This window comes from Sorex araneus, chromosome X (genome assembly GCF_027595985.1).
Source record: "Sorex araneus isolate mSorAra2 chromosome X, mSorAra2.pri, whole genome shotgun sequence".
NCBI lineage: Eukaryota > Metazoa > Chordata > Mammalia > Eulipotyphla > Soricidae > Sorex > Sorex araneus.
The window spans coordinates 212,568,481-212,591,084 of record NC_073313.1 but is presented as its reverse complement, the minus strand read 5'-3'; the positions used below and the strand labels follow the sequence as shown (position 1 = coordinate 212,591,084).

Here is a 22,604-nt window from a genome sequence, read left to right as displayed (position 1 = left end):
TCATCTTTGTCTTTGGGTTGTTGGTACGTAATCTCTCTTAACACAGATTTGTTCAGAATCTTGCAATTGATTTTTAATAATTATTCTTTTCAAAGTGATTGAGATCAAGAAAAGAGCTGTTAAAGAAGAAAAGGTATTGACTGAAATTCCAAAAAGAGAACCTCATCGCACTAAAGGTATATTATTCTTTAATCAAATAATAAAAAGAAACATGAAAATTCTTAACATTTTACCTACTACTTCCTAATTTAGCTCCTCTCTTTAATTGATTTACTGTTTTCTAAAAGCAAGTAATCTAACATTTGAGGCCAAATTTACAGTCTGTGATACCTTGACCAGAAAGGTCAGTTGGACTCCCATAAAGATTATATGAGATAATTATCAAGAAATTAAATTAAAGCACATTGTCAGTTGGGATTGTAGTTTAGCATTAGAACATTTAGCATCAGAGCACTGGCCATTCAAGTGTAAGGCCTTGGGTTCAATCCCTGGCACCACAGAGAACCCTGTCAATATCATCTCTATGTGGGTCTCAAGTAAACTGCTGCCTGTTATCAATATCATTCTAGAAGTAATTGTTGCAGAGGAGAAAGAATGGTCTTATACCCAAGAAGAAGAAACTGTTTCAGTACAACGAGAAGAGGAATATGTGGAATACGAAGAATATAAAGAATATGAGGAGTATGAACCTACAGAAGAATATGACCAGTATGATGAATATGAAGAACGCGAACATTATGAAGAATATAAAGAGCATGAAGAATATATCACAGGTATGGGTAAAACTATAAACCTGAAACCATGTTAAATACATGCAAATTCCAGGAGAATAGGATTAAAAACTTTGATACCTAATAGGATTTAGGAAAAATTCTTTTTTGGCAAATTTAGAATTTTTTCTAAGACTAAATTCTATGGTTGGGGGAATATAAATTTAAAGGTTATTGTTTTAATCGTTTTTCTCTATTATTTTTCTTACACACAAAGAATCAATAGTTCTTCGGTTTCTTCTTCCAGAAGGTTATGGGTTTGGTCTTAGCTTGACCCCAGTCATTCCAGTACATGATTAAGCATTTCTGGACATCTCTTATTCTGTATTTTGTTATTACCAAGCATGACAGTCAGTAGATAAAATACACTGCTTTGGATGTTGTCACCAATGAAGTTGACAGAGACAACTTTAAAAAAATCAAAAGTCTCACACAGCACTTGTGTTTATTTAATGAATTACAAATACAAGGCACAGCTCTTTGTCAAGGAATTTTATTTATTTCATTAAATATTTGTATTGGATATTTTAAATAAATTAATACAATTCCCTTATTTTCTCATGTTTCATAACCTAAGTTTGAAGATACTTTATGTAGTTTTAGGGGTAACATTGGAAACCACTATTGTATAGAGGAGAGTTTTAACAACGATTTTCTTTCCTTAAGTGAAATTAGAATTTTAATATGAAGGACACAAGTGCAATTACCTATTTGAAGTAAATGGCAAGACAGAAAGGGCATAATATCTTTGTTTATGTCTATTTAGACCATATTCTGCTTGGACCTCTGATTTTCACTCATCCTTAAAGCTTATGCTACAGTGTAAATAGGGGATAAACTATTTTAATTATTTTTTGCTTTTTGCTTTTTGGGTCACACCCGGCAATGCACAGGGGTTATTCCTGGCTCTGCACTCAGGAATTACCCCTGGTGGTGCTCAGGGGACCATATGGGATGCTGGGAATCAAACCCCGGTCGGCCACGTGCAAGGCAAACGCCCTACCGCTGTGCTATCACTCCAGCCCCTGTTTTAATTCTTTTAGTCCATCTTTTTGTGAAGCAAGATAGTTTTATTGTAATGTATCCAGAAAGATGTGAGGGAACGGAAAGGGAATGAGAATACAGGCTTGACAAGCCTAATTCTTTTGAGTCCATTTAAGATGTCTTTTTAAAATTTATATTCTAATGTCTAACATTACATTCCCTGTATGTACTTTTCAAGAACCTGAGAAACCTATCCCAGCAAAGCCTGTGCAAGAACTGGTTACCAAAAAACCAAAGGTGCCAACAACTAAAGGTAAAGTAACCCAGTATCTGTCAGTTCTGAGAGATCTGTGTGTCCTGTGTATCTGTCATACAATAAATAGCTGTTGTACTTTAAACTGTGTGTTTTTGGTAATATGTCATACATCATGTTTCTTGACTTTTTGTTCTTAATACTCTTAAAAATATCTGGTTCAGGGTTTGTAATTTGTTAATATTGGTATTTTAAAGTGCCGAAGAAAGCTGTTCCTGAAGAAAAAGCCCCAGAGATCATTTTTAAGAAACTCAAACCTCTACCACCAAAAGGTACATTGCAAAGTGGTAACTACCAAAAACATCTTTGCCATTTATGTGCATTAGCTGATGCACATAACTTTGTCTGTTGGTCTTTGGTTTTTGTTTTTGTTTTGTTGATGTATTGTTCTGGTTCTGGTTCTGACTCGTCCATTTTAAAGTTTTTTTATGTGTATAATTTCACTTAAACAATATGTATGTGGTTGGTTATAATAGTCTTTAATAATATCTTTAAAGTGACTGAAGAATCAAAGAAAGTTGTTGAGGAAAAAATACACATTTCAATTACCAAACGTGAAAAAGAGCAGGTGACTGAACCAGCTGCTAAAGGTATAATAATTTCCTTCCTACATTGTCTTTTTAAAAATTAAGCTAGTTCTCAATGTTTTTGTTTTACTTCATTGTTTTTTGCCTTTTTAGATATTCTTTAAGAGGATATTGCTTGTTTTTAAAAAGTATATATATGCATATATAGGATAAAAAGATGTTTCCTCTAATAATAAAATCTATAAACATAGATAAAAATTATCCCAAAATATATATGCAGCCTTTCATTCAATAGCGATGTGCTACTCATATATACTCCTTGTATTTCAATTGACCTGCCATTTAGTACACTTTTCATCTAAATTGATTCACTACAACTATATGTACTTATCTGAGAATTATTTTTTAAGTGTTTATGCAGGATCTAGTTATTTTTTCTACTTTTATGTATAAAGCATGAAGTAAATTCTCGCCATTTCAGAAGGTATATTTATTCAAAAAGCAAACTTGGTATTTCTTTAAAGGATGTTTTCTATGAGCAGAGATACCAAGACAATAAACACCATTTCACATTTCAACTTTACAATCTAGGATTTACATCAGTACTTCTGCATGCTTATGATTCTGAAACATATTGAACTATTCCATGGAAAATAAAAAGTTTCTCATAAGTAAAAAATTAGGTCACAGGCTTCTCTCACAGGAGAGGCACTTATAAAAAAAATTTTAATGAAACAAAGAAAACATTGACCAGGTATCCTGTTTCTGGCAATAAAATGTCCTTACACTTAATATTTCAAGTGCCCATGAAGCCCAAGAGGGTTGTCACAGAAGAAAAAGTTCCTGTTCCTAAAAAAGAAGTATCTACGCATGTTAGAGGTACCTAATATTACTCTTTTAAATGTGTTTGTTTGTCTTCATTTGTCATAAATTTATGTTCAGTTCTATGTGTAAAGTTCTTCTCTGGGCACAGTAAAGCCTATTCTTCTGTACCAATGGCTATGTTCCAATAATATCTTTAACTTTATTGAATGATTGGAAAATATTCAATCTAAAAATAATATCTTTAAAATGCCAGAAGTATCAAAAAGACAAGAACTAGAAGAAGAAGCCTTTGAAGAGGAAGTTGTAAGCCAAGTAGAGGAATACCATGAAGAAGAATACCTTTATGAGGAAGAGGAACTTGTAACTGAAGAGGAAGTTGTTCCAGTTATACCAGCCAAAGGTAGATTATATCTTCTGAAAAGGCATACACCATAGCATATTTGCAGTCTGGGTGTTTAATTTGATCAGACTCTGGGGTACTTTAGCATTTACCACCGAATCCACATATTTTAGAACCACTGTTAGATGATATAGTTTCTACAGTTGATTTTCAATGTTATATCTTTTCCACATTTCCAAAATTCTTAATATCTTTAAAGTGCCTGAGATACCCAAGAAACATGTTCCAGAAGAGAAGAAACCTACTCCTGTTCCTCAAAAGAAGGAAGCCCCACCAGCAAAAGGTATATGATCTCTCACTCTTATCATGGGTATATAAAAACCTTAATCTGAACATACTAAATTAACTATCTACTGAATTCAAAGTCTTTGTGTATCTGTCATTAGAAATGTTAACTGTGCTTTGTTTGGATGTGCTGTGACTAGTACTTAGAACTTACACAAAAATAATATCTTTAAAGTGCCTGAAATTCCAAAGAAGCCAGAGGAGAAAGTGCCTGTGCCTACCCCTAAAAAAGAGAAAGCTCCACCAGCTAAAGGTACACCTCTTTATAATCCTTCAGTGAGATCATTAATAACCTGTCCATGTAATATAACTTGGTGAGCAATATCATTGCTTTTCCTACGGATGAGATTTACATATCAATACTATACAAGGACCACATTTTTGCTTACAGGAGCAATTACCATCTCTGACTTTTGTCATTGAATCATGCTGATACTTAATCCTTAGCTCTTCCTCTTTAGTGTAATACTCTTGTGTAAAAAGGATTCTTATTGTAGTAGCAAAATGAATAGAATCACAATTTACCTGTCATTCTGTGTTGTCTTTATTACTAGTCTGCTTTTTCAGTGTTTTTATTTTAATTTTGTATGTTTTTCTGGCCTTTGTGGATATCATTATTATTTTCTACCTTAAAATGAAATTGATATCAATGATGTACAAATTAAAGCCTACAATAACTTGATTTTTGTACACAAATGGAAAATGTGACACTAATCTCATTTGGTATCTTTAAAGTTCCTGAAGTACCCAAGAAACCTGTACCAGAGGAGAAAGTGCCAGCACCAGCTCCTAAGAAGGTGGAAGAACCGCCTGCCAAAGGTACATGAGCTAACAGTGTCTCAAAATTTTAATTTCAAATTTTAATCCAAATGTAAAATTAATCAATTCAATCCCATTCTCTTTAGAGATGCAATTTTTTTTCTTTTACAAAAAAAAAGAGATTATTTTTAAAATAATGCTTCATACAACTCTCTGGTCATCCATTTTTTTATCTTAATTTTTTGAGACTGTACTTAGAGTAAAATTTTTATATTGTATAATGTTTTTCTGTAAATAATTTCTTTAAAGTCCCAGAAGTACCCAAGAAGCTTGTACCTGAGAAGAAGGTACCAGTTCCTGCTCCCAAGAAAGCAGAAGCTCCTCCTGCAAAAGGTATATCCCTTTGTTATTCAAAGTACATGGGAAATAAAACATTAGTTACATATCTATATGTACTTACAAATTTCCCCATAATATTATATAGTTTAAAAACGTCACATCACATCTTTTTAGAAGTCAGGTACACCATTATTCTTTTTGCAATTTATTTTTAAAAGACATTAAAAGAACTCATTATTAACAACAAATAATATCTTTAAAGTACCAGAGGTGCCTAAGAAGCTTATCCCCAAAGAGAAAGAACCAACACCTGTTACCAAAAAAGTGGAAGCTCCACCACCCAAAGGTACTTTATCTCTTATAGAACCAGAGCAAAAAGGAAAACTTACTGGTATACTTCAGCCTACTAATTTTGATTAATGCTTATAATATCTACTTTTAACATGATAATACATGTGCTTTGACGACAGACATCTGCTTTTGATGTTATCCCATTGCTTGAAATAGTATACATTAAAGTAATTCTTATTACAAATTTTTTTTAAAAATTATCTTTAAAGTACCAAAGAAACGTGAGACAGTTGCAGTCCCAATAGCTACACTCCAGGAAGAGGCAGTATTTGAAGAAGAAATTACACTTGAAGAGGAACTTCCACCTGAGGAAGAAGAAGTTCTACCTGAGGAAGAAATTCCATCAGAGGAAGAGGAAGTTCCTCCTGAAGAGGAAGAATTTGCAGCAGAGGAAGAAGCTGTGTCTGAGGAAGAAATTCTTCCAGAAGTTAAGCCGCAAGTGCCAGTACCTACACGAGGTACAGCAGCTCTTCTTAGAATAATCAAAGTCTTCTTCATGTTGAATTCCACCTTCTTGCTCATTCCCAATGTCTATGTCTTACTCTTACATCTTACTCTTCATAGAAACAGTCCATATATATGTGCTTTTTTTATTACCTGTTTTATGTAGCTGCTTTTTGTAAATTATCTGAGTGTCTTCACATTTTATGATGTGAAATGTTTTTCCTAGATTGTGGTCTTATTCTGTTTTCTTTTTGTTTTACATGTATATGTAAAATATATGTATATATGTATGTATATGTCTTTATTTTAATACTGTGTGCATGATTTTAATGTTTTAAATGAATGTTTTCAAGTGCCTGAAGTGCCTAAGAAACCTATACCTGAGAAGAAAGTCCCTGTTCCTGCTCCTAAAAAAGTGGAACCACCACAACCCAAAGGTATATTTCCCTAGAAAATACATATTTTCATCTGTAACATCACCAGAAAAATTTTGGCAATACTGGGTTTAGGGACAAATTTGTTTATAAAGTGAAAATCACATTTTCACTTCTAAAAATGTTTAGTAACATATTATCTATTTTTCATGAATGCAAAGCAATATTTAAGAAAAAGGATGAAAGAAAATGTTCTCCTAGAATTGCCCCAGAAGTTCTACTTAAATTCTTATGACTTTATTAAACATAATTTGTATATAAATATTTTACAAAGCTAAATTTAATATCAAAAATTGTTACTTAAATATGATAGATAAACCTTCTAAATTTCATCCTTTCATCCTTTGTATTCAATACCTTTATAACATCAGGATAAAAAGAAAAAAGAAAGTCAATGTACATTTTGAACTGAATAATAGTTCTTATCTTCTGATACAGGCATATAAATGGCAGCTCACCAGGTTTTTATTTTATCCCTAGATTTTTAACTTGCCCTAATTAAGTTTTTAAACCAATCTTAGCTTCAATTTGGATTTTTGTGTTCAGATAATACTCTCACTGAATGAATGTAGCCACAGTCACTATACTCAATCAACTCATAATACAGAACATGGTAAATATATTTATGACTTAAGATTTAGTCTTTTGCAGAAAGATTAGATATCACAACTTAAAATAAATACTTCTTTATCATCAGGATAAAATGGTCATATACTCAGTGAAATGGTGATACTAATTCTTTATTAGATTTAAGAATTCACATATACCTCTGAAATAAAAATGGAGGATGATTTGATTGCTAGTAAGATTTAAATGGATGAAATTACATCAAACAAACTTGAATATTCAAAGGGGTTGCTGATCCCAGGTCCACAAACTAATCAGGTGATAGCACTCAGGTTACCAGTTTATCATTAGATTTCTGTCTACAGTCACTATTGCATGTTGGTCTTTCTTTTTGTGGAGTGTTCTTGTTTTCTCTCATTCTTTGTCCGTCACAATGATTTCTTATCACAAAACAATGTCTTTAAAGTTCCTGAGGTTAAGAAGAAAGCACCAGAGAAGAAAGTGACCATTCCCAAGAAGGAGGAGGCTCCTCCTGCTCCAGGTACTCCTCTTCCCAAATACTATAAAACAGATACTGTTATTTCTTTCCTCACTGTAAAAGTCCAAATGTCCTGTTTCCAAGTTTATTAACATAACTTATATTGTTGCTAGGCCCATTGTTTCTGTGTTTGTGAAACTAATATTGTAAAATAAAATAATATCTTTAAAGTGCTGAAGAAACCTGAACCAGAAAAGAAGGTGCCTCCTCCCAGTCTTAAGAAACCTGTGGCTCCTCCTGCCAAAGGTACAACTCTGCCAAACATGGATGTATTTGCAGTACTTATGTTGAACCGTGATGTTACCTGCAAAGGCTGTTCAGCATAAATGTTCACATTATGTAGTCTATCATTTGCATTTGTCATTTGTAACTTTTTATCCATGTTTGTGCTTTGTAAATTTTTCCACTTTTGTCTATTTATGTTGGTTCTTTCTTTACATGTGTTGTATCCTAAAAAATTAAAAATACTAAATTCTTATATCCTTAAAGGGCCCATTGCTCTTTCTAAAAAAGCAGAGGCTTCAGCAGTGAAAAGTAGAGAATATGTCTTAATCTTAAACTAAAAAACTCTTTCTTTCTTTTTCCTTTTTCTTTCTTTCCTTATTTATTTTGGTTTGGCGGTTATACCTAGCAGTGCTCAGGGCTTACTCCTGGATTTGTGGCCAGGGATCACTCCTGGAAGGGCTCAGGAGATAATCTGGACCAAAGATCGAACTGAATTCTGGTCAAATGTGGATAAGGCAAGGGCCCTGTGCACTATACTATCTCTCCAGCTCCCAAATGTTGTTATTTTTGTCTCATTGATGATTCTGTAAAATTTCAATGTTTTGTCTTGTGCAAATGCATGTTGATATTTGCTCTTATATTGAAAAATCAGAAGCTTCATCTTTATCTTTAGTTCTTGAATTTTAAGTGCCTAAAACAATCAAAATCTTTTAAGTTCCTGAGGTACCTAAGAAAGTGGAGGAACGACAAAAAATTCCCCCTGAAGAAGAGGAAGTTCCACCTGTTGAAGGTAGATGACTTTCGAAGAAATATTGTATTTTCAAAGCCATCGTTGTCTTATAATTGTCTACTATTTGAAGTTAAATTTAACTCTAGAAAATAAAGGTATTCATACTCTAAGATAGCTTGTTATTTACATAATAGAAATTAGGCAGATAAGCTAAAACCAAAATCTTCTTTGTCGTATATTTAGTCTGTTGTTTCTTCGTTGCTTCATGTTACTGATTATCTTTAAAAGAAACTGTACTGATCATGATAGATTTTGCATCAAATTGCTTAATTGGTAATTGTGGGATAAACTTGACCAAGAAAAAAAAATTTAGTTAAGATTGAGTAACAGAAACTGAAATCTCAGTTAAACACCTAAGGAGATGTTTAACTACAAACAAGTCCGTTACCAGTAAAATCCATCATCATCATTTTAAGAGAGTTCTCTGACATCCTTTTCAAAATTCCTGGAACGGACTAATATATTTTGAAGATCCACTTGATTTCTTTTCAAAGCCTAGTGAAATTTTATATATCTTTGTTGTTAAACCATGACTTACCTTTATTGGTTAGACAACCTCTGTTTTCAGAGATACCATTTTACCCTTACTATTCAGGAGAATTATAAAAATAATTTATAAAATGATAATCTTTTTTAAGTGTTTGAGGAGCCTGAAGAGCCTATTTCAGAAGAGGAGGTCCTGGAAGAACCACCTAGCGTAGAGGAGGTTGAGGAGGTGGCACCACCTAGAGGTACAGCCACTTTTATGATTGACTTAGTAGTATTGATCTTTCTCAGAATTCAACTAATACTCATCAGTATACTTTTCTTACATTATATCAATAAATTGAAGATTAATTATTACTGGCACCTAAATCTTTGTGGCCCCTTTCCTTCCCAACCATTTCTAATGCATCTGCAATTAGGAATGTTATTGGCATGTTATCTGGCCAAGTGCTAATGCAATTATTTCATCCAGCTTTCAATTTTTTCCTTCAATATTAAGGAAAAAGAAATACTTTTCTGTGCCATTTATTTATTTATTTATTTTTGCTTTTTGGGTCACACCCAGCGATGCTCAGGGGTTACTCCTGGCTTTGCACTCAGGAATTACTCCTGGCGGTGCTTGGGGGACCATATGGGATGCCGGGGATCGAACCCGGGTCGGCCGCGTGCAAGGCAAACGCCCTACCCACTGTGCTATCGCTCCGGCCCCCTGTGCCATTTATTTTTAAGAATATTTCCTAGACTTTCATTGCTAATGATGATAGCAGTTTTTTGCATAATTGACATTATATTCGCTCATAGAATTTCCAATTAATATTTTTCTCACTTTTAGAATCCATGCTCTCTCTCTCTTTCTCTCTCTTTCTCTTATATGTGTGTATAGTTACATTTAGTTGTCTAGTATCTTTTTTAAATCAATCAATGTTTTGTAGCTTGTTTGGCTTTTGTTTGTTTTTGATGGGGCTTGGGGTATATGGATGTTCTGTTCTTTGCATGTCATTAAAGAAAAATCTATAAACTGTCTTTAAAGTGCCTGAAGTGGTTAAGAAAGCAGTACCTGAAGCACCGACTCCTGTTCCTAAAAAAGTAGAAGCTCCACCAGCTAAAGGTATAACAAATTCAGATTAAAAAGTCTTGAAGTTCCCATTAACTTTTTTAAGTGGGGGGTGGAGAACCCTCTGAGAGATGCTCAGGAGGTCCAGCAGCCCCACCTCTGGTTCTAGTCAACTGGTCCATCCGCTCAGCTCAAGGATCTGAGGTTACAATGCTGGTTGGGCCCAGCAGTGCCAGGGACTACAGGGTCGTGCCGGCAATGCCAGGGCCTCCAGAATTATACTTAGAAATGCTCAAAGAACATTGTGATGGCCAGGAATGAAACCTGGGTTTCATTCAGAGCATGTCAGGCATGTTTCCTAACTGTTACATTGTTTCCTGCCCTAGCATAAATTTTATTTTTAAAAACCAAAGTATCACTTATTTCACCCATCACTTTCCATAGAAATTTAAATAGAAAATTGAGCTGATTATAAAACAATAAAAATATACCACCTTTTATTTATTTAGCTTTTTAAACTTTTAATAGATGATTACATATATATTAATATTATAAAGTTTTATTTAAAATTACTAAAAATTATAATGTTAACAATATATCTCTGTACTTACTTTACTGTCACTGTCACTGTCATCCGGTTGCTCATCGATTTGCTCGAGTGGGCACCAGTAACATCTCCATTGTGAGACTTGTTACTGTTTTTGGCATATTGAATACCCCATGGGGAGCTTGCCAGGCTCTGCCATGCGGACGAGATACTCTCCTCCACCCCTCTCAAAAAACCCCGCAAGCTACTCACTTTACACATATCAAAAACTTCTCTTCCCCATACTTTACTCCTGATTTTATTTTAGTTCTTGAGAATAGTTTTCTCATGTAATTACCATAATCACTGTATCACTGTCATCCCATTGTTCATCGAGAGAGAAAATCTATTCTAAAGCTATTTTAAAGAACTTCATATCCCTTATGGTTCTATTTGGCCCAAGTACTCAAGGTTATTTCACAATGTCTATTTCTCCTTGCTTTCTAATTAGATTAATGTTTCAGTGATATTCTTGGTTAATTAGATTATGCTGTCCCTATCACAGTAGATGTTTCAGCTGCTACTATAGGGCCCAGCATAACATGACACTTATGTCAGGACTTAGGTAATCACTTCATAAGAGCCATCTCTAAATTAAAAGAATAGAATCATGCTTAATATTGGTTATATTTACATTTTTTAAATGAAGAAACAGAGGTTAGTCTCTTCAAATATCTGGTTTAGTACAAAAGAGTCATGTAGGAAATTATCTTTATTGTCTGTAAATGGTTGTCCAGTTGTACTAAGTAACCCCTTAGACCTCAGTTTGGATGTTGTTTCTGATGTTATTTTTTATGTTATTTATGTAATAGTGTCAGCTAATCAAAGTGTCTAATATCTTTAAAGTGCCAAAGAAAGCTCCTGAGGAAAAAGTCCCTGTTCCTGTTCAGAAAAAAGAAGCACCTCCAGCCAAAGGTACAATCTTTCCTAAACTTGAGCATCCTGTTCCTCTTTCCCATAAGGATTTTATGTTTTATGTCTTGTGTCTTGTTTTGGTGACTTTGTCTATGAAATCTTACTCTTGACATTCTTAAACATTAAAACTATATCTTTTAAGTGCCTGAAGTACAAAAGAAAGTCCCAGAAAAGAAAATTCCTGAAAAGAAAATTCCTGAAAAGAAAGTTACTCTACCTAAAAAGGAAGCTGTTCCCCCAAGTAAAGGTACTTTTAGAAAGATCTTTGCACTTCACATTGTTGCATGAAAACCCTTTTTTTATGTTGTTTTTAGTTTATATTTTGAATTAATGTCTTTACTTATTCTGTTAAAAAAGAAAAATATCTTAAAATAGATGCTCTTTCAGGGATAACGGTCCATGAAGAAAAAATAAAAGTTGCCTTCCACAAAGAAGAAGTTGTAAAACAAAGAGCAGAATTAGAGTTAGTGGAAGCACAAGTGGAAGAACTTTTTGAAGAAGAAGAAGAGTTCCATGAAGTTCAAGAATATTTTGAAGAGGAAGAGTTCCATGAAGTAGAAGAATTTATCAAAGTAGAAGAACGTAGATATCAAGAAGTCCATAAAGCTGAAGAAGTCCATCGAGTAATCAGAAGTCTAGAAGCTGAAGAAGTGGAAGTATATGAAAAGCCCAAAGCTCAACCAAAAGGTATAGGGAGTTCTGTGGATATTATAAATTGCTATACCTGCTCTAACTTTTTAAAGTATATTTTATGTCCAGTTTGAGGTACTAAAAACTCAAATATTTTCCATGATAAATTTGTAAAGCATGACTTTAAACTATTTGGTACTAAAGTTATATAGAGTGATGATATTAAGATTGATGTAGAAATTAAGACTGATATAGAAATTAACTACAAGTACCACTTAGCGAACAAGATAGTAATGTGTGATACCTACTTTCTTTGCGATCACATATGATTCTTATTTAAAATCCAAGTAAAAGATATATAATTGTTACAGATGCCAAGAAGAATCACTGAATGAAAAGAAATAATCTCAGTTCTCACTGAGTATTTCACATGTTTAGACAAAACAACCTTTGCTTTGTTCACGAAGTGATAATAGCTCACCAAAAATATAGCTATGCTATGATAATTTCTATAGGGAAATCACATAGAAAGCAAATTAATTGTTCATAATATCAATTACATTCTATTATATTTTCAAAACAAAACATAAATTCCACAGTATTTTAGACTCCATATTTTACACTAAAATAATGTAAGGACTATATATACTTCTAGTTCATATAGTTAATCTGTAATAGAAAAGATTTTAATTACGTTGTTTTTGGAAATAAATGTGATATAAATTTCAAAATATAAGTATATTTTATGAGCATATTGTATTAACTTTGATAATAGTGCTCTGTAGTACTTTAAGAGTTCACTCTATATAACAACACTGATATCTTTAAAGGACGTGAGGTATCTGAAAAAATCATCCCTCCAAAAAAGCCACCCACTAAAGTCATTCCTCAAAAAGAGCCACCATCAAAAGGTACCTTATTGTTTAAAAAAAATAATTAATTTTATGTACAGTAACATTTTGTTTTATGAGTCTGCATAATACTTAATATCTTTCATCTGTTTGATGTTGGGGACTTATGAAACAACTAATGTCTTTATGGTAGCTTAAAGTCCAAAAGAAAAAAAAAAGAAATCATCATCATTATACCTCAAATATCCAAGATAAATATAGCTATTAACCAAATAGCAAAATCTAGGTTTCCTCTAGTATTGTTTTATTATATCTTTACTAACATGCTTAGTAATAAGTTTGTCTTCCTATTCATTTTAATAACCTGGCAAATACATAGCTTTTATGATGCTAGTATTAAAGAATTCCCTTGCTTTTTTAAAAATATATTTTTACTTTTTTTAAACACCATGTTTTACAAAGTTATTTATAAAACACTTGTTATGGTCATTCAATGTTCCAACACCAATCCCACCACCAGAGTGACCTTCCCTCCTTCATTGTCCCCATTTTCCCAAACAACCCCCAAGGTTTATCCTTTAGCAGGCAAAAAATAAAATTATTATATATAAATTTCATGTTAGTTTTTATAACTAAAGGGATAATGGAATTATCACAAAATACTTCAGCAAAAGAAAATTTGTGAAAATTATTATATATTCACCATGGGATCATTAAGTCCTTGTCTGGGGGTTTACTAAACTCTTTGTTGCTAGTTGAGCCTTCTGTGTTATTGTTTGCTGCTAGCTGAGCCTTCTGTGTTATTGTTTTTATTCATAGAACATCTTATCTTCTGTGTTATTTTCCCTCAAATTTGATGTACTCCCTTGTACTTTTGTTGTCAGTTTTATTCTCAAATTAAATTTAAATGTTGTAATATACATAGTAAAGTGATGTCTGCATTTTATACTATGGCTATTTGCTGTTCTGTATTCACTTTTCTCTTATGCTTGTTTACCAAAACAATTTTTGAATGATTAAAAGTGAAATAAATTATTGTTACTATTTTTAAAGTACACGAAGAGCCCAAGAAAATTGTGGTAGAAGAAAAAATTCATGTCTCTGAAGAACCCAAAGTTCCACCAGCGAAAGGTACCTGCCTTGCTGATTCTCCACTTAAATAAATCCCTCTTTTATTCACTTACAATGAGAAGGAGAGAAAGAATTCTCCCCTCACTGCCTCAACTTGGGTGAACGATGTAATTTGGTTTGTTTGCTTACATAATCTTCTCTTCTGGGATGACCTTCCCAGGTCTTGTTTGTGATGGCCATTCTTAAGCAGTAATTAGAAAAATTGACTCTTTACTTATTTTTCAAAAATAATTTATTTTGGAAACCATCTATAACTACTTCTAGAAACAAACATGTTTCAAATTTTAACAAAAAAATGATGCTATATCCAAAATGCAAACTCTTTTCCATATTTTTTGGTATTTTTCCATACCAAAAAATAAAAACTAGGACTGATTGACAAGGCAATCTAATCAGATGAATTGACTGTTTAGTTGATTCATTATCTTGGGTGACTCACAATTTTGGATGCCCATTTTTGTCTTGATACTTTACACCCAATCATGCCGTTCTTAAAAATGAAACATTTATATTTAAGCTCAAGAAGTTCCCAAGAAAATTGTCCCAGAAGAAAAGTTTCATGAAGCTGTCCCTAAAAAGCCTAAAGTTCCTCCAGCAAAAAGTATACACTGATACTAACCCTAACTTGGAGTAACTCGTCATTAAGTTATTCATAATTTTGTTTCTCTGTCTTATGTCTCATATATCATTGTAATAGTTTATATACTAATATCTTTAAAGTTCCTGATGTGTCTAAAAAATATTAAAGAAGAAAAATTACGTACAATTTTTCCTAAAGGCACAAAATATACAGTGACTATAGAAACCTTGCTGGTTTTCCTCGGTTTTATTTGAATACTTAAATTCAGTGTTTTGTCTTTACGGCTTTTAAATTTAAATATACTAATATCTTGTTTCAGAGAAGGAATAATTTCTCCCCAAAGTAATAAAAATAATAGTCTTCTCTTCATAACCTTGCTCAATTTTATAAGTCGTTTGCCATGTTGCATTTATCATCATGTTGTCTTGTTAACGTGCTCTGTATATAAAGCCATTTATATGGGGCAATTTATTTTCTCAGACCATAAAGTAACTTACTTTAATTTCATAATAATATTTAATTGGATTTTATAGAATAAAAATGTTCACCTCTTTCTATTTTTTTACTGTAGGGCAATTACTAGACACATTTTGGCAATGTTGCTAAAGTGAGCATAGATTTACGAGGCCACTCAAGCCTCAAAGGAATTCTAATCCATTTTTTGTTTCCATATTAAATTATCTGTAAATAATTTGTGCAACAAAATAAACTGATAGTTAAATATCCTGAATATATACTAAAAATGTCATTAGTCAGGATATTCTTCCATTTATTTAAATTTTTTAAAAATTCCTTGCTTGTTGCCAGAGAGATAGTATAACTGATAAGGTGTTTGCCTTGTGCACAGCCAACCTGGGTTTTATCCCTGACACCATATATGGTCTCTGAAGCACTGCCAGGAGTTATCCTTACCACCAAACCAGAAGGAAGCCTTGAACACAAGGCTCCAACCCAGAAAAAGAAAAGTACATCCCCTGTATAAATGTATAAATGTAACATTAGATTGGAGTAGAGCATACAATGACATCCTCTTTTGAATATCCTTTCTACACTTGAGTTTCATTGTTATTATCAGGCATCATTTCTTCCTAAATGTTAAATAAATCTTTGTTTCACTACCATAATTTCTAAAAATTTAATCATTACTTTTCTGCTTTCAATATCTAAATGATTTTGCATACTTATTAAATTAAGAAGCCACAAACCTGATAGGGTGTGAAATATAGATAACTAGCTTCCTAGAAGCTAGGAAAGAACGTGCATGAATTTCTGGTAGGTCAAATATAGGGGAGAATTCTCAACATATGACTCAATGTAGACACTGTTATTTATACCCAAATACATTAAATTTTGAATAATATAACATTTTACTAGTAACTTTTTGTGAACAAAGTAGAATAATTTTGTAATCTCTGGCCAGTAAATTCTTCAAATTTCTCATCTCAATCATTAAGAACTACTGTCAGGGACCAGAGAAATAGTATAGATGTTAAGGCACATCCCTTGTATGTAGCCAACCCCAGTTCAGTCCTCAGCACTACATGAGCATTGTTGAGTTCAGTCCCGAAGGCAACCAATCACCACCAGATGTTACCCCGGCATTCCCTCTGAACACTGCTGGGGTAGCCCAGTAATACCTAGCACCATCAGACCTGGGCAGCACTGCATCCTCAGGGCCTCATGGTGATTTACCAGCTTTGCTGATCTAAAATCACCAAGAACAGCCTTAAAGTACCTGAGAAACACCAATTGAGAGTTCCCTTCTGGCTACAACAAAAGAAATGCTGTCATATTATATATATAAGTATATATACACACATTATATATACTGTACAGTGATGCCTAATATTGTAGGAATATAGTTTTGTCACTAATTTGTGTCTATGTACTACTGACAATTTGACTGATGAATGTGTAATATGTATTATGCTTTTCTTAATCTAATCTTCTTCACCCTAATTATATAAATACTAATATCTTTTAAGTATATGAAGTGTCTCAAGAATTAATCTCAGAAGAAAAAATTCTTGTGACCTATCCTCAAAAGACAACCATACAGTCAAAAGGTATATATGATACTAATCTAATGGGAAAAAATTGGGGGCTCATTTTAAAAACTCAATATTTTTAACCATTTATAAATGTTACTATATTCACATTTTAAGTGTCCAAACCACCCAAGAAAGTTGTTCCAGAGGACAAAATACATATGACAAAAAAGAGAGAAACATCAGCAATTAAAGGTACATTTGATCACATCACACTTGGATGAATATCTTTAAACTCTAAACTCCAAAAATTCATATTCATGTTAGATACTTTAATATTTTACAGCTTCTAAGTATAAACCTAGTAATATTTTTAAAGAACCTTATATAATCAGAGAACTCTTTCAAGGGAAGGAGTTATTGGAAAGTATTCCCAAAATTCCAGAGCATCTTCCCAAAGAAGGTATAATTCCTATTTATTAAAATCTGAGGAAGAAAATATTTCTTCTTCAGTCTTGAAATTATTTTAATGTAATAATTCTCATACCTCTAATGCTAAAACACTAATACTTAAAGTACTCAAGACAAAAACATGGTAGGCTTTTCATTCACAAAAAGCAAAGTCTCAAACAATATGCAAAGATAAACTTAAAACAGCAATAAAATTTCCGATTTAAAGTAACAATACCTGTTAACATACATATTAATATATAAGATTTTCTTTCGAGTCTTTTTTGCCTTTCTCAATGAAAAAATACTAATATCTTTAGAGTTGGATGTCTCCAAAGAAAGTGTTCCAGAGAAACAAGATCGTGTTGTCAAAAGGAGGAAAACAACCCCACCAAAAGGTACAAGCCAAAAGGAAGTCATCTTCTTATATCATTATTGTAGTAGTATTTAACATTCTTAAAAATACTAATATCTTCTAAGCTCCAGAATCTATTTTAGAGAAGAGGGTTCCCCAAAGCAGCAGCTTGACTAAGTATATAAACATCCCTATGATTCATTAAAGAAAAATGTAGTGGGAAAGTCTTTGATTTATATACATGGAAAATACTTTGGGCTATAAAATTTTGTCTTATGATGCTCCCACAGAAAATACATAAAAACATAGAGGTCAGGAAGATAGCTCAAATGGTGGGGAACAGTGCAAGGCCCTGAATTCAATCCCAGGCGCCACTTGTCTTCCTTTCCCTCCCCCAGGCACTGCCAGACATAACTGTGGTTGCCCTAGCTTTGCTGACTATGGCCCTTCAAAAAAGTGATTTATTAAGAGAAAAAAAATATATATATATATGTACATAGTATAGAGACATGACTCAACAGAATTTTCAACTGCAAAGTGGTATGACCATTTCTTTCAATACAAAATAATCAGACTAGTTAGAAAAAAATCTATGTGACCACTTGATATTTCTGTCCCCGAAGCTAGACTATATGAATTAACTAAATATATCTTTTTGAAAGTATAAATTAGTGCCATCAAGTAACTAGATGCTTGATTATAGATACTAAATTAGTAATTCAGTACTTCATGGAGTTGAAATTTAAGGATAAAATCTATTTTCTTGATAGAATTACTTTTTTTCTAAAAATGGCTTTATTATTAAAAGCCAGCATAAAAATTTGAAATAAATTTTCTGTAAGACTTAAATATCTTATATGTACATTTTAGTAAAGTGTCTTAAGGAAAACTTGACTTAATGTGATTATTATTATACAACATAAATACAAGTATTAAATCAAAATGTCATATAACAGGAACTAATACCATATTATACAAATTATACCAAAATAAAAAATCATAAATTTTATGGATTAAATTTTATGATAACTATTCTAGATGTAGCATAAAATACATTTAAGAGATTTTTAAAATCAAGGCAATTTAAAACAAAACCAATAATTTTAGTTGGAATTCTGCCTTGAATACTTACTGGCTCTTTTGATCATCTTTTATTTCTTAGAGTCATTTTTTCATTTTGATTTATTTTTGATACATCAAAATATGAGAAAATTTTAAAACATCAATATTTACAGTTTCTTCATGAAATTTATATTATCTGTAATTTAAAGAATATATAAATACTTTGATATTGTCTTTCAATCAAAAATATTTGGATTTTGATTCCTATGCTTGAAAAGCAATCCCCTTTTATTTATTTATTTATTTATTTTATTTTTAACTTTTGGGAATTTGGAGGCCATACCCAGTAGTGCTCAGGACTTAGTTCTGGCTTTGTGCTCAGGAATCACTCCTGGCAAAGCTCAGGGTATCATATGTGGTTCCTGAGATCAAACTCAGGTTAGCCACCTGCAAGGCAAATGCCCTACCTGCTGTACTATTGTTCTGGCCAAAATAATTCTCTTTTGAAAGAGTCAAAAGTGAGGGTATAAAATGAATTTTTATAGATTAGCACTATATTGTTATCCTCAGTCTAACAGCTCAAAGTACAGCTCAAAGTACATTAATTATATTAATTATAAGAAGTTAATTTTTCTTATAAAGACATTTTTTTCTGTTATTTATCATTGATGAAAAACCACAGTAGCAAGTGATGTGTTGGCTTCAATAAGACCAAATAATTAATCTTAAGATAATTTTGTAAGATCTAATTTTCTACCTATCTACCAAATTGTAATTTTAAACAAGAAATAAAATAACAAATATTGATAGTAACTGAGGTTACCAAGAAAACAGCTGCTAAAAATCAAGCAGTCAATCTATTAATATAGAATTAGCTTCTCGAGGTAGAAAGAGCTCCCAGTCTGGGGCATTCCTGTAGGTGTAGTCACAGTTAAAATTCTGTTGCTCATCATCATACTGATGTGCAGAGCAATGCCTGTAAAATGCTTGATTCTCTCAAAAAATAGCTCCTATAAAGAAAACACCCTTGAGTGCTTCCTTGAAATTGAAACACCTTTCACTTAAAGGTAGTATTCTTTCTGTAAGTCTTTCCTTTCCTCATGAAATAAATGCCTATGCTATGCTAGGGAACTGGGGAATAATAAACAAGAACAAATAAGATAGGATTCTTTCCCTCAGTACTATATACCTTTTACAATTTACTGAAGCACCTAATAGACATAAAAATCACTGGTTCCGTTACTTTGCTCAGTGTCTCAACTAATCCCTTAATGCTAAATATCATACTAATATCTTCAAAGCACAAGAAGTCGTGAAAGAAGTTGCTCCTGAAATGGAAATATATGAGGATGTTCCTACAGAGCCAAAACCTCCATCTGTGAAAGGTACATGTCATCTCCGAACAGATCCTGAAGAAGAAATTGTCTGTCTTTTGCTATTAAAACTGCTTTTTTTAATGATCTTCACAGCCCCAAAATGTAAATCTACTAACACTGCTTGCACCAGAAGCTCCCCATGATGTTTCTTGTCAGAACAAATTGTTACAATTCCTGTTATAACAGAAACTCCCCATATTAAAAGTATTCATATGATAAATACCTAGCAATGAGTGCCTTCAATGTAAGGAAAGGGTGAGCACCTCTTCTCAAGAATCTACTTACCACATTATGCTTAGTTGGTGAGTAAAGGGAGAAATGATAGAGAAAAAGCTTCTAAAAATCCATATTTATAACTTACTGTAGTTATAATTTATATTCCTCATTTAACATTTAATACGAACTTTGATCTTTAAAGTTCCTGTGGCTCCTCAAGTAGTTGTTCCTGCAAAGAGAGTTCCTTCCCTCAAAAGACAACCTTTGTCAGTAAAAGGTGTATGTTACATGCCCTCCAGTTCAAGGAGAAACAGCTTACATAGTCTTAAAAACATTTTGCTGTTGCTAATGATTTTCATCCACTAAATGATAAAATACTAATTTCATAAAGTTCCTGGAACTCCCTGTGAAACTCGTCCTAAAAAGAAAACATATAAGATTCCTCATCAAAGCCTGAAATCCTTCCTGATGAAGGTTTATCTGACTGGAAACTTTGGAGTCTGGGAAAATGTCTTTCTCTACAGACTTGTTTACTATTTGTGGTGACACTTAAAAACTCCTAGATATAAAAATATTGTAACTTTTTAAGTGACTGATTCCCAACAGAATTTTGTCAGGAAAAAGAAAATTCCATGTCCTAAAAGCCTTCAACTGCAATAGAAAGAACCAACTTTCTGAGAGTTCTTTTTATTTGTGTATTTGTTTCTTGTTGCATTTAATACATATGGCTAAAACATAAATTTACTAATATCTTTCAAGTGCCTGAGATTCCTCAAGAAACTCTCCCTAAAAATAAAGCACCAGTGGGGCCTCCTAAAAAGACTAAAGTCCTACCTGTTACAGGTCTGCTTTAAAACACAAAGCTTTCTCTCTTGGAATGATTTTGTTGTCTGTGGTCTACACAATTCAATCTAATTATACTAATATCTTTTAAGTGCCTGAGGCTCCCAAGGAAGTGGTTCCTGAAAAGAAAGTAACTGAGGTGCCTCCTAAAAAGCCTGAAGTCCCAGCTGCTACAGGTCTGCTTTAAAACACAAAGCTTTCTCTCTTGAAATGATTTTGTTGTCTGTGGTCTACACAACTCAATGTAATTGTACTAATATCTTTTAAGTGCCTGAGGGTCCCAAGGAAGTGGTTCCTGAAAAGAAAGTATCTGTGGCACCTTCTAAAAAGCCTGAAGTTCCACCTGCTACAGGTCTGCTTTCAAACACAAAGCTTTCTCTCTTGAAATGATTTTGTTGTCTGTGGTCTACACAACTCAATGTAATTTTACTAATATCTTTTAAGTGCCTGAGGCTCCCAAGGAAGTTGTTCCTGAAAAGAAAGTATCTGTGGCACCTCCTAAAAAGCCTGAAGTCCCACCTGCCACAGGTCTGCTTTGAAACACAAAGCTCTTGAAATGATTTTATTGTCTGTGGTCTACACAACTCAATGTAATTGTACTAATATCTTTTAAGTGCCTGAGACTCCCAAGGAAGTGGTCCCTGAAAAGAAAGTATCTGTGGCACCTTCTAAAAAGCCTGAAGTTCCACCTGCTACAGGTTTGTCACTCTTTTAGGCTTTAAAACACAAGGCTCTTCTCTTGAAAAGATTTGTGTCTGTGGTCTTCACAACTCCTCAGTGTAATTGTACTAATATCTTTTAAGTGCCTGAGGCTCCCAAGGAAGTGGTCCCTGAAAAGAAAGTATCTGTGGCACCTTCTAAAAAGCCTGAAGCCACACCTGCTACAGGTTTGTCAGTCCCTTAGGCTTTTAAACAAAGAGCTCTTCTCTCTTAAAAAGGATTTTGTTTGTGGTCTTCACAGCTCCTCAATGTAATTTTACTAATATCTTTTAAGTGCCTGAGGCTCCCAAAGAAGTTGTCCCTGAAAAGAAAGTATCTGTGGCACCTCCAAAGAAGCCAGAAGCCCCACCTGCTAAAGGTTTGTTGCTCACCTTAGGCTTTGTAACACCAAACTCTTCTCTCTTGAAAAGACTTGGTCTGTGGTCTTCACTGCTCCTCAATGTAATTTTACTAATATCTTTTAAGTGCCTGAGGCTCCCAAGGAAGTTGTCCCTGAAAAGAAAGTATCTGTGGCACCTCCAAAGAAGCCAGAAGCCCCACCTGCTAAAGGTTTGTTGCTCACCTTAAACTTTATAACACAAGTTCTCTTTTGAAAAGATTTTTCTGACTATGGTCTCCACAACTCCTCAATGTAATTGTACTAATATCTTTCAAGTGCCTGAGGCTCCCAAGGAAGTTGTCCCTGAAAAGAAAGTATCTGTGGCACCTCCAAAAAAGCCTGAAATCCCACCTGCAAAAGGTAGTCACCTCTCTGTCTCTGTGTCCAGTACTGACCATTTGTCTTTATTCTGTCTAATCATGGAAAACTAA

General features: G+C 33.1%; 1 protein-coding gene across 1 annotated transcript in view; it reads left to right on the top strand.

Annotated features, from left to right (window-relative positions):
- The window catches only part of TTN (titin), a 289,480-nt gene that overhangs the window by 133,840 nt on the left and 133,036 nt on the right, over positions 1-22,604 (top strand). The window contains exons 131-154 of the mRNA XM_055119737.1: positions 96-176; positions 570-773; positions 1,993-2,067; positions 2,265-2,339; positions 2,565-2,657; positions 3,396-3,473; positions 3,667-3,819; positions 4,019-4,102; positions 4,280-4,357; positions 4,840-4,923; positions 5,173-5,256; positions 5,465-5,548; positions 5,763-6,011; positions 7,465-7,539; positions 8,477-8,551; positions 9,190-9,282; positions 10,068-10,145; positions 11,524-11,592; positions 11,756-11,839; positions 11,980-12,279; positions 13,053-13,133; positions 14,127-14,204; positions 22,069-22,152; positions 22,450-22,533. Coding sequence (XP_054975712.1) covers positions 96-176; positions 570-773; positions 1,993-2,067; positions 2,265-2,339; positions 2,565-2,657; positions 3,396-3,473; positions 3,667-3,819; positions 4,019-4,102; positions 4,280-4,357; positions 4,840-4,923; positions 5,173-5,256; positions 5,465-5,548; positions 5,763-6,011; positions 7,465-7,539; positions 8,477-8,551; positions 9,190-9,282; positions 10,068-10,145; positions 11,524-11,592; positions 11,756-11,839; positions 11,980-12,279; positions 13,053-13,133; positions 14,127-14,204; positions 22,069-22,152; positions 22,450-22,533 — 2,523 coding nt within the window. The remainder of the gene's footprint in view (positions 1-95; positions 177-569; positions 774-1,992; positions 2,068-2,264; positions 2,340-2,564; positions 2,658-3,395; positions 3,474-3,666; positions 3,820-4,018; positions 4,103-4,279; positions 4,358-4,839; positions 4,924-5,172; positions 5,257-5,464; positions 5,549-5,762; positions 6,012-7,464; positions 7,540-8,476; positions 8,552-9,189; positions 9,283-10,067; positions 10,146-11,523; positions 11,593-11,755; positions 11,840-11,979; positions 12,280-13,052; positions 13,134-14,126; positions 14,205-22,068; positions 22,153-22,449; positions 22,534-22,604) is intronic.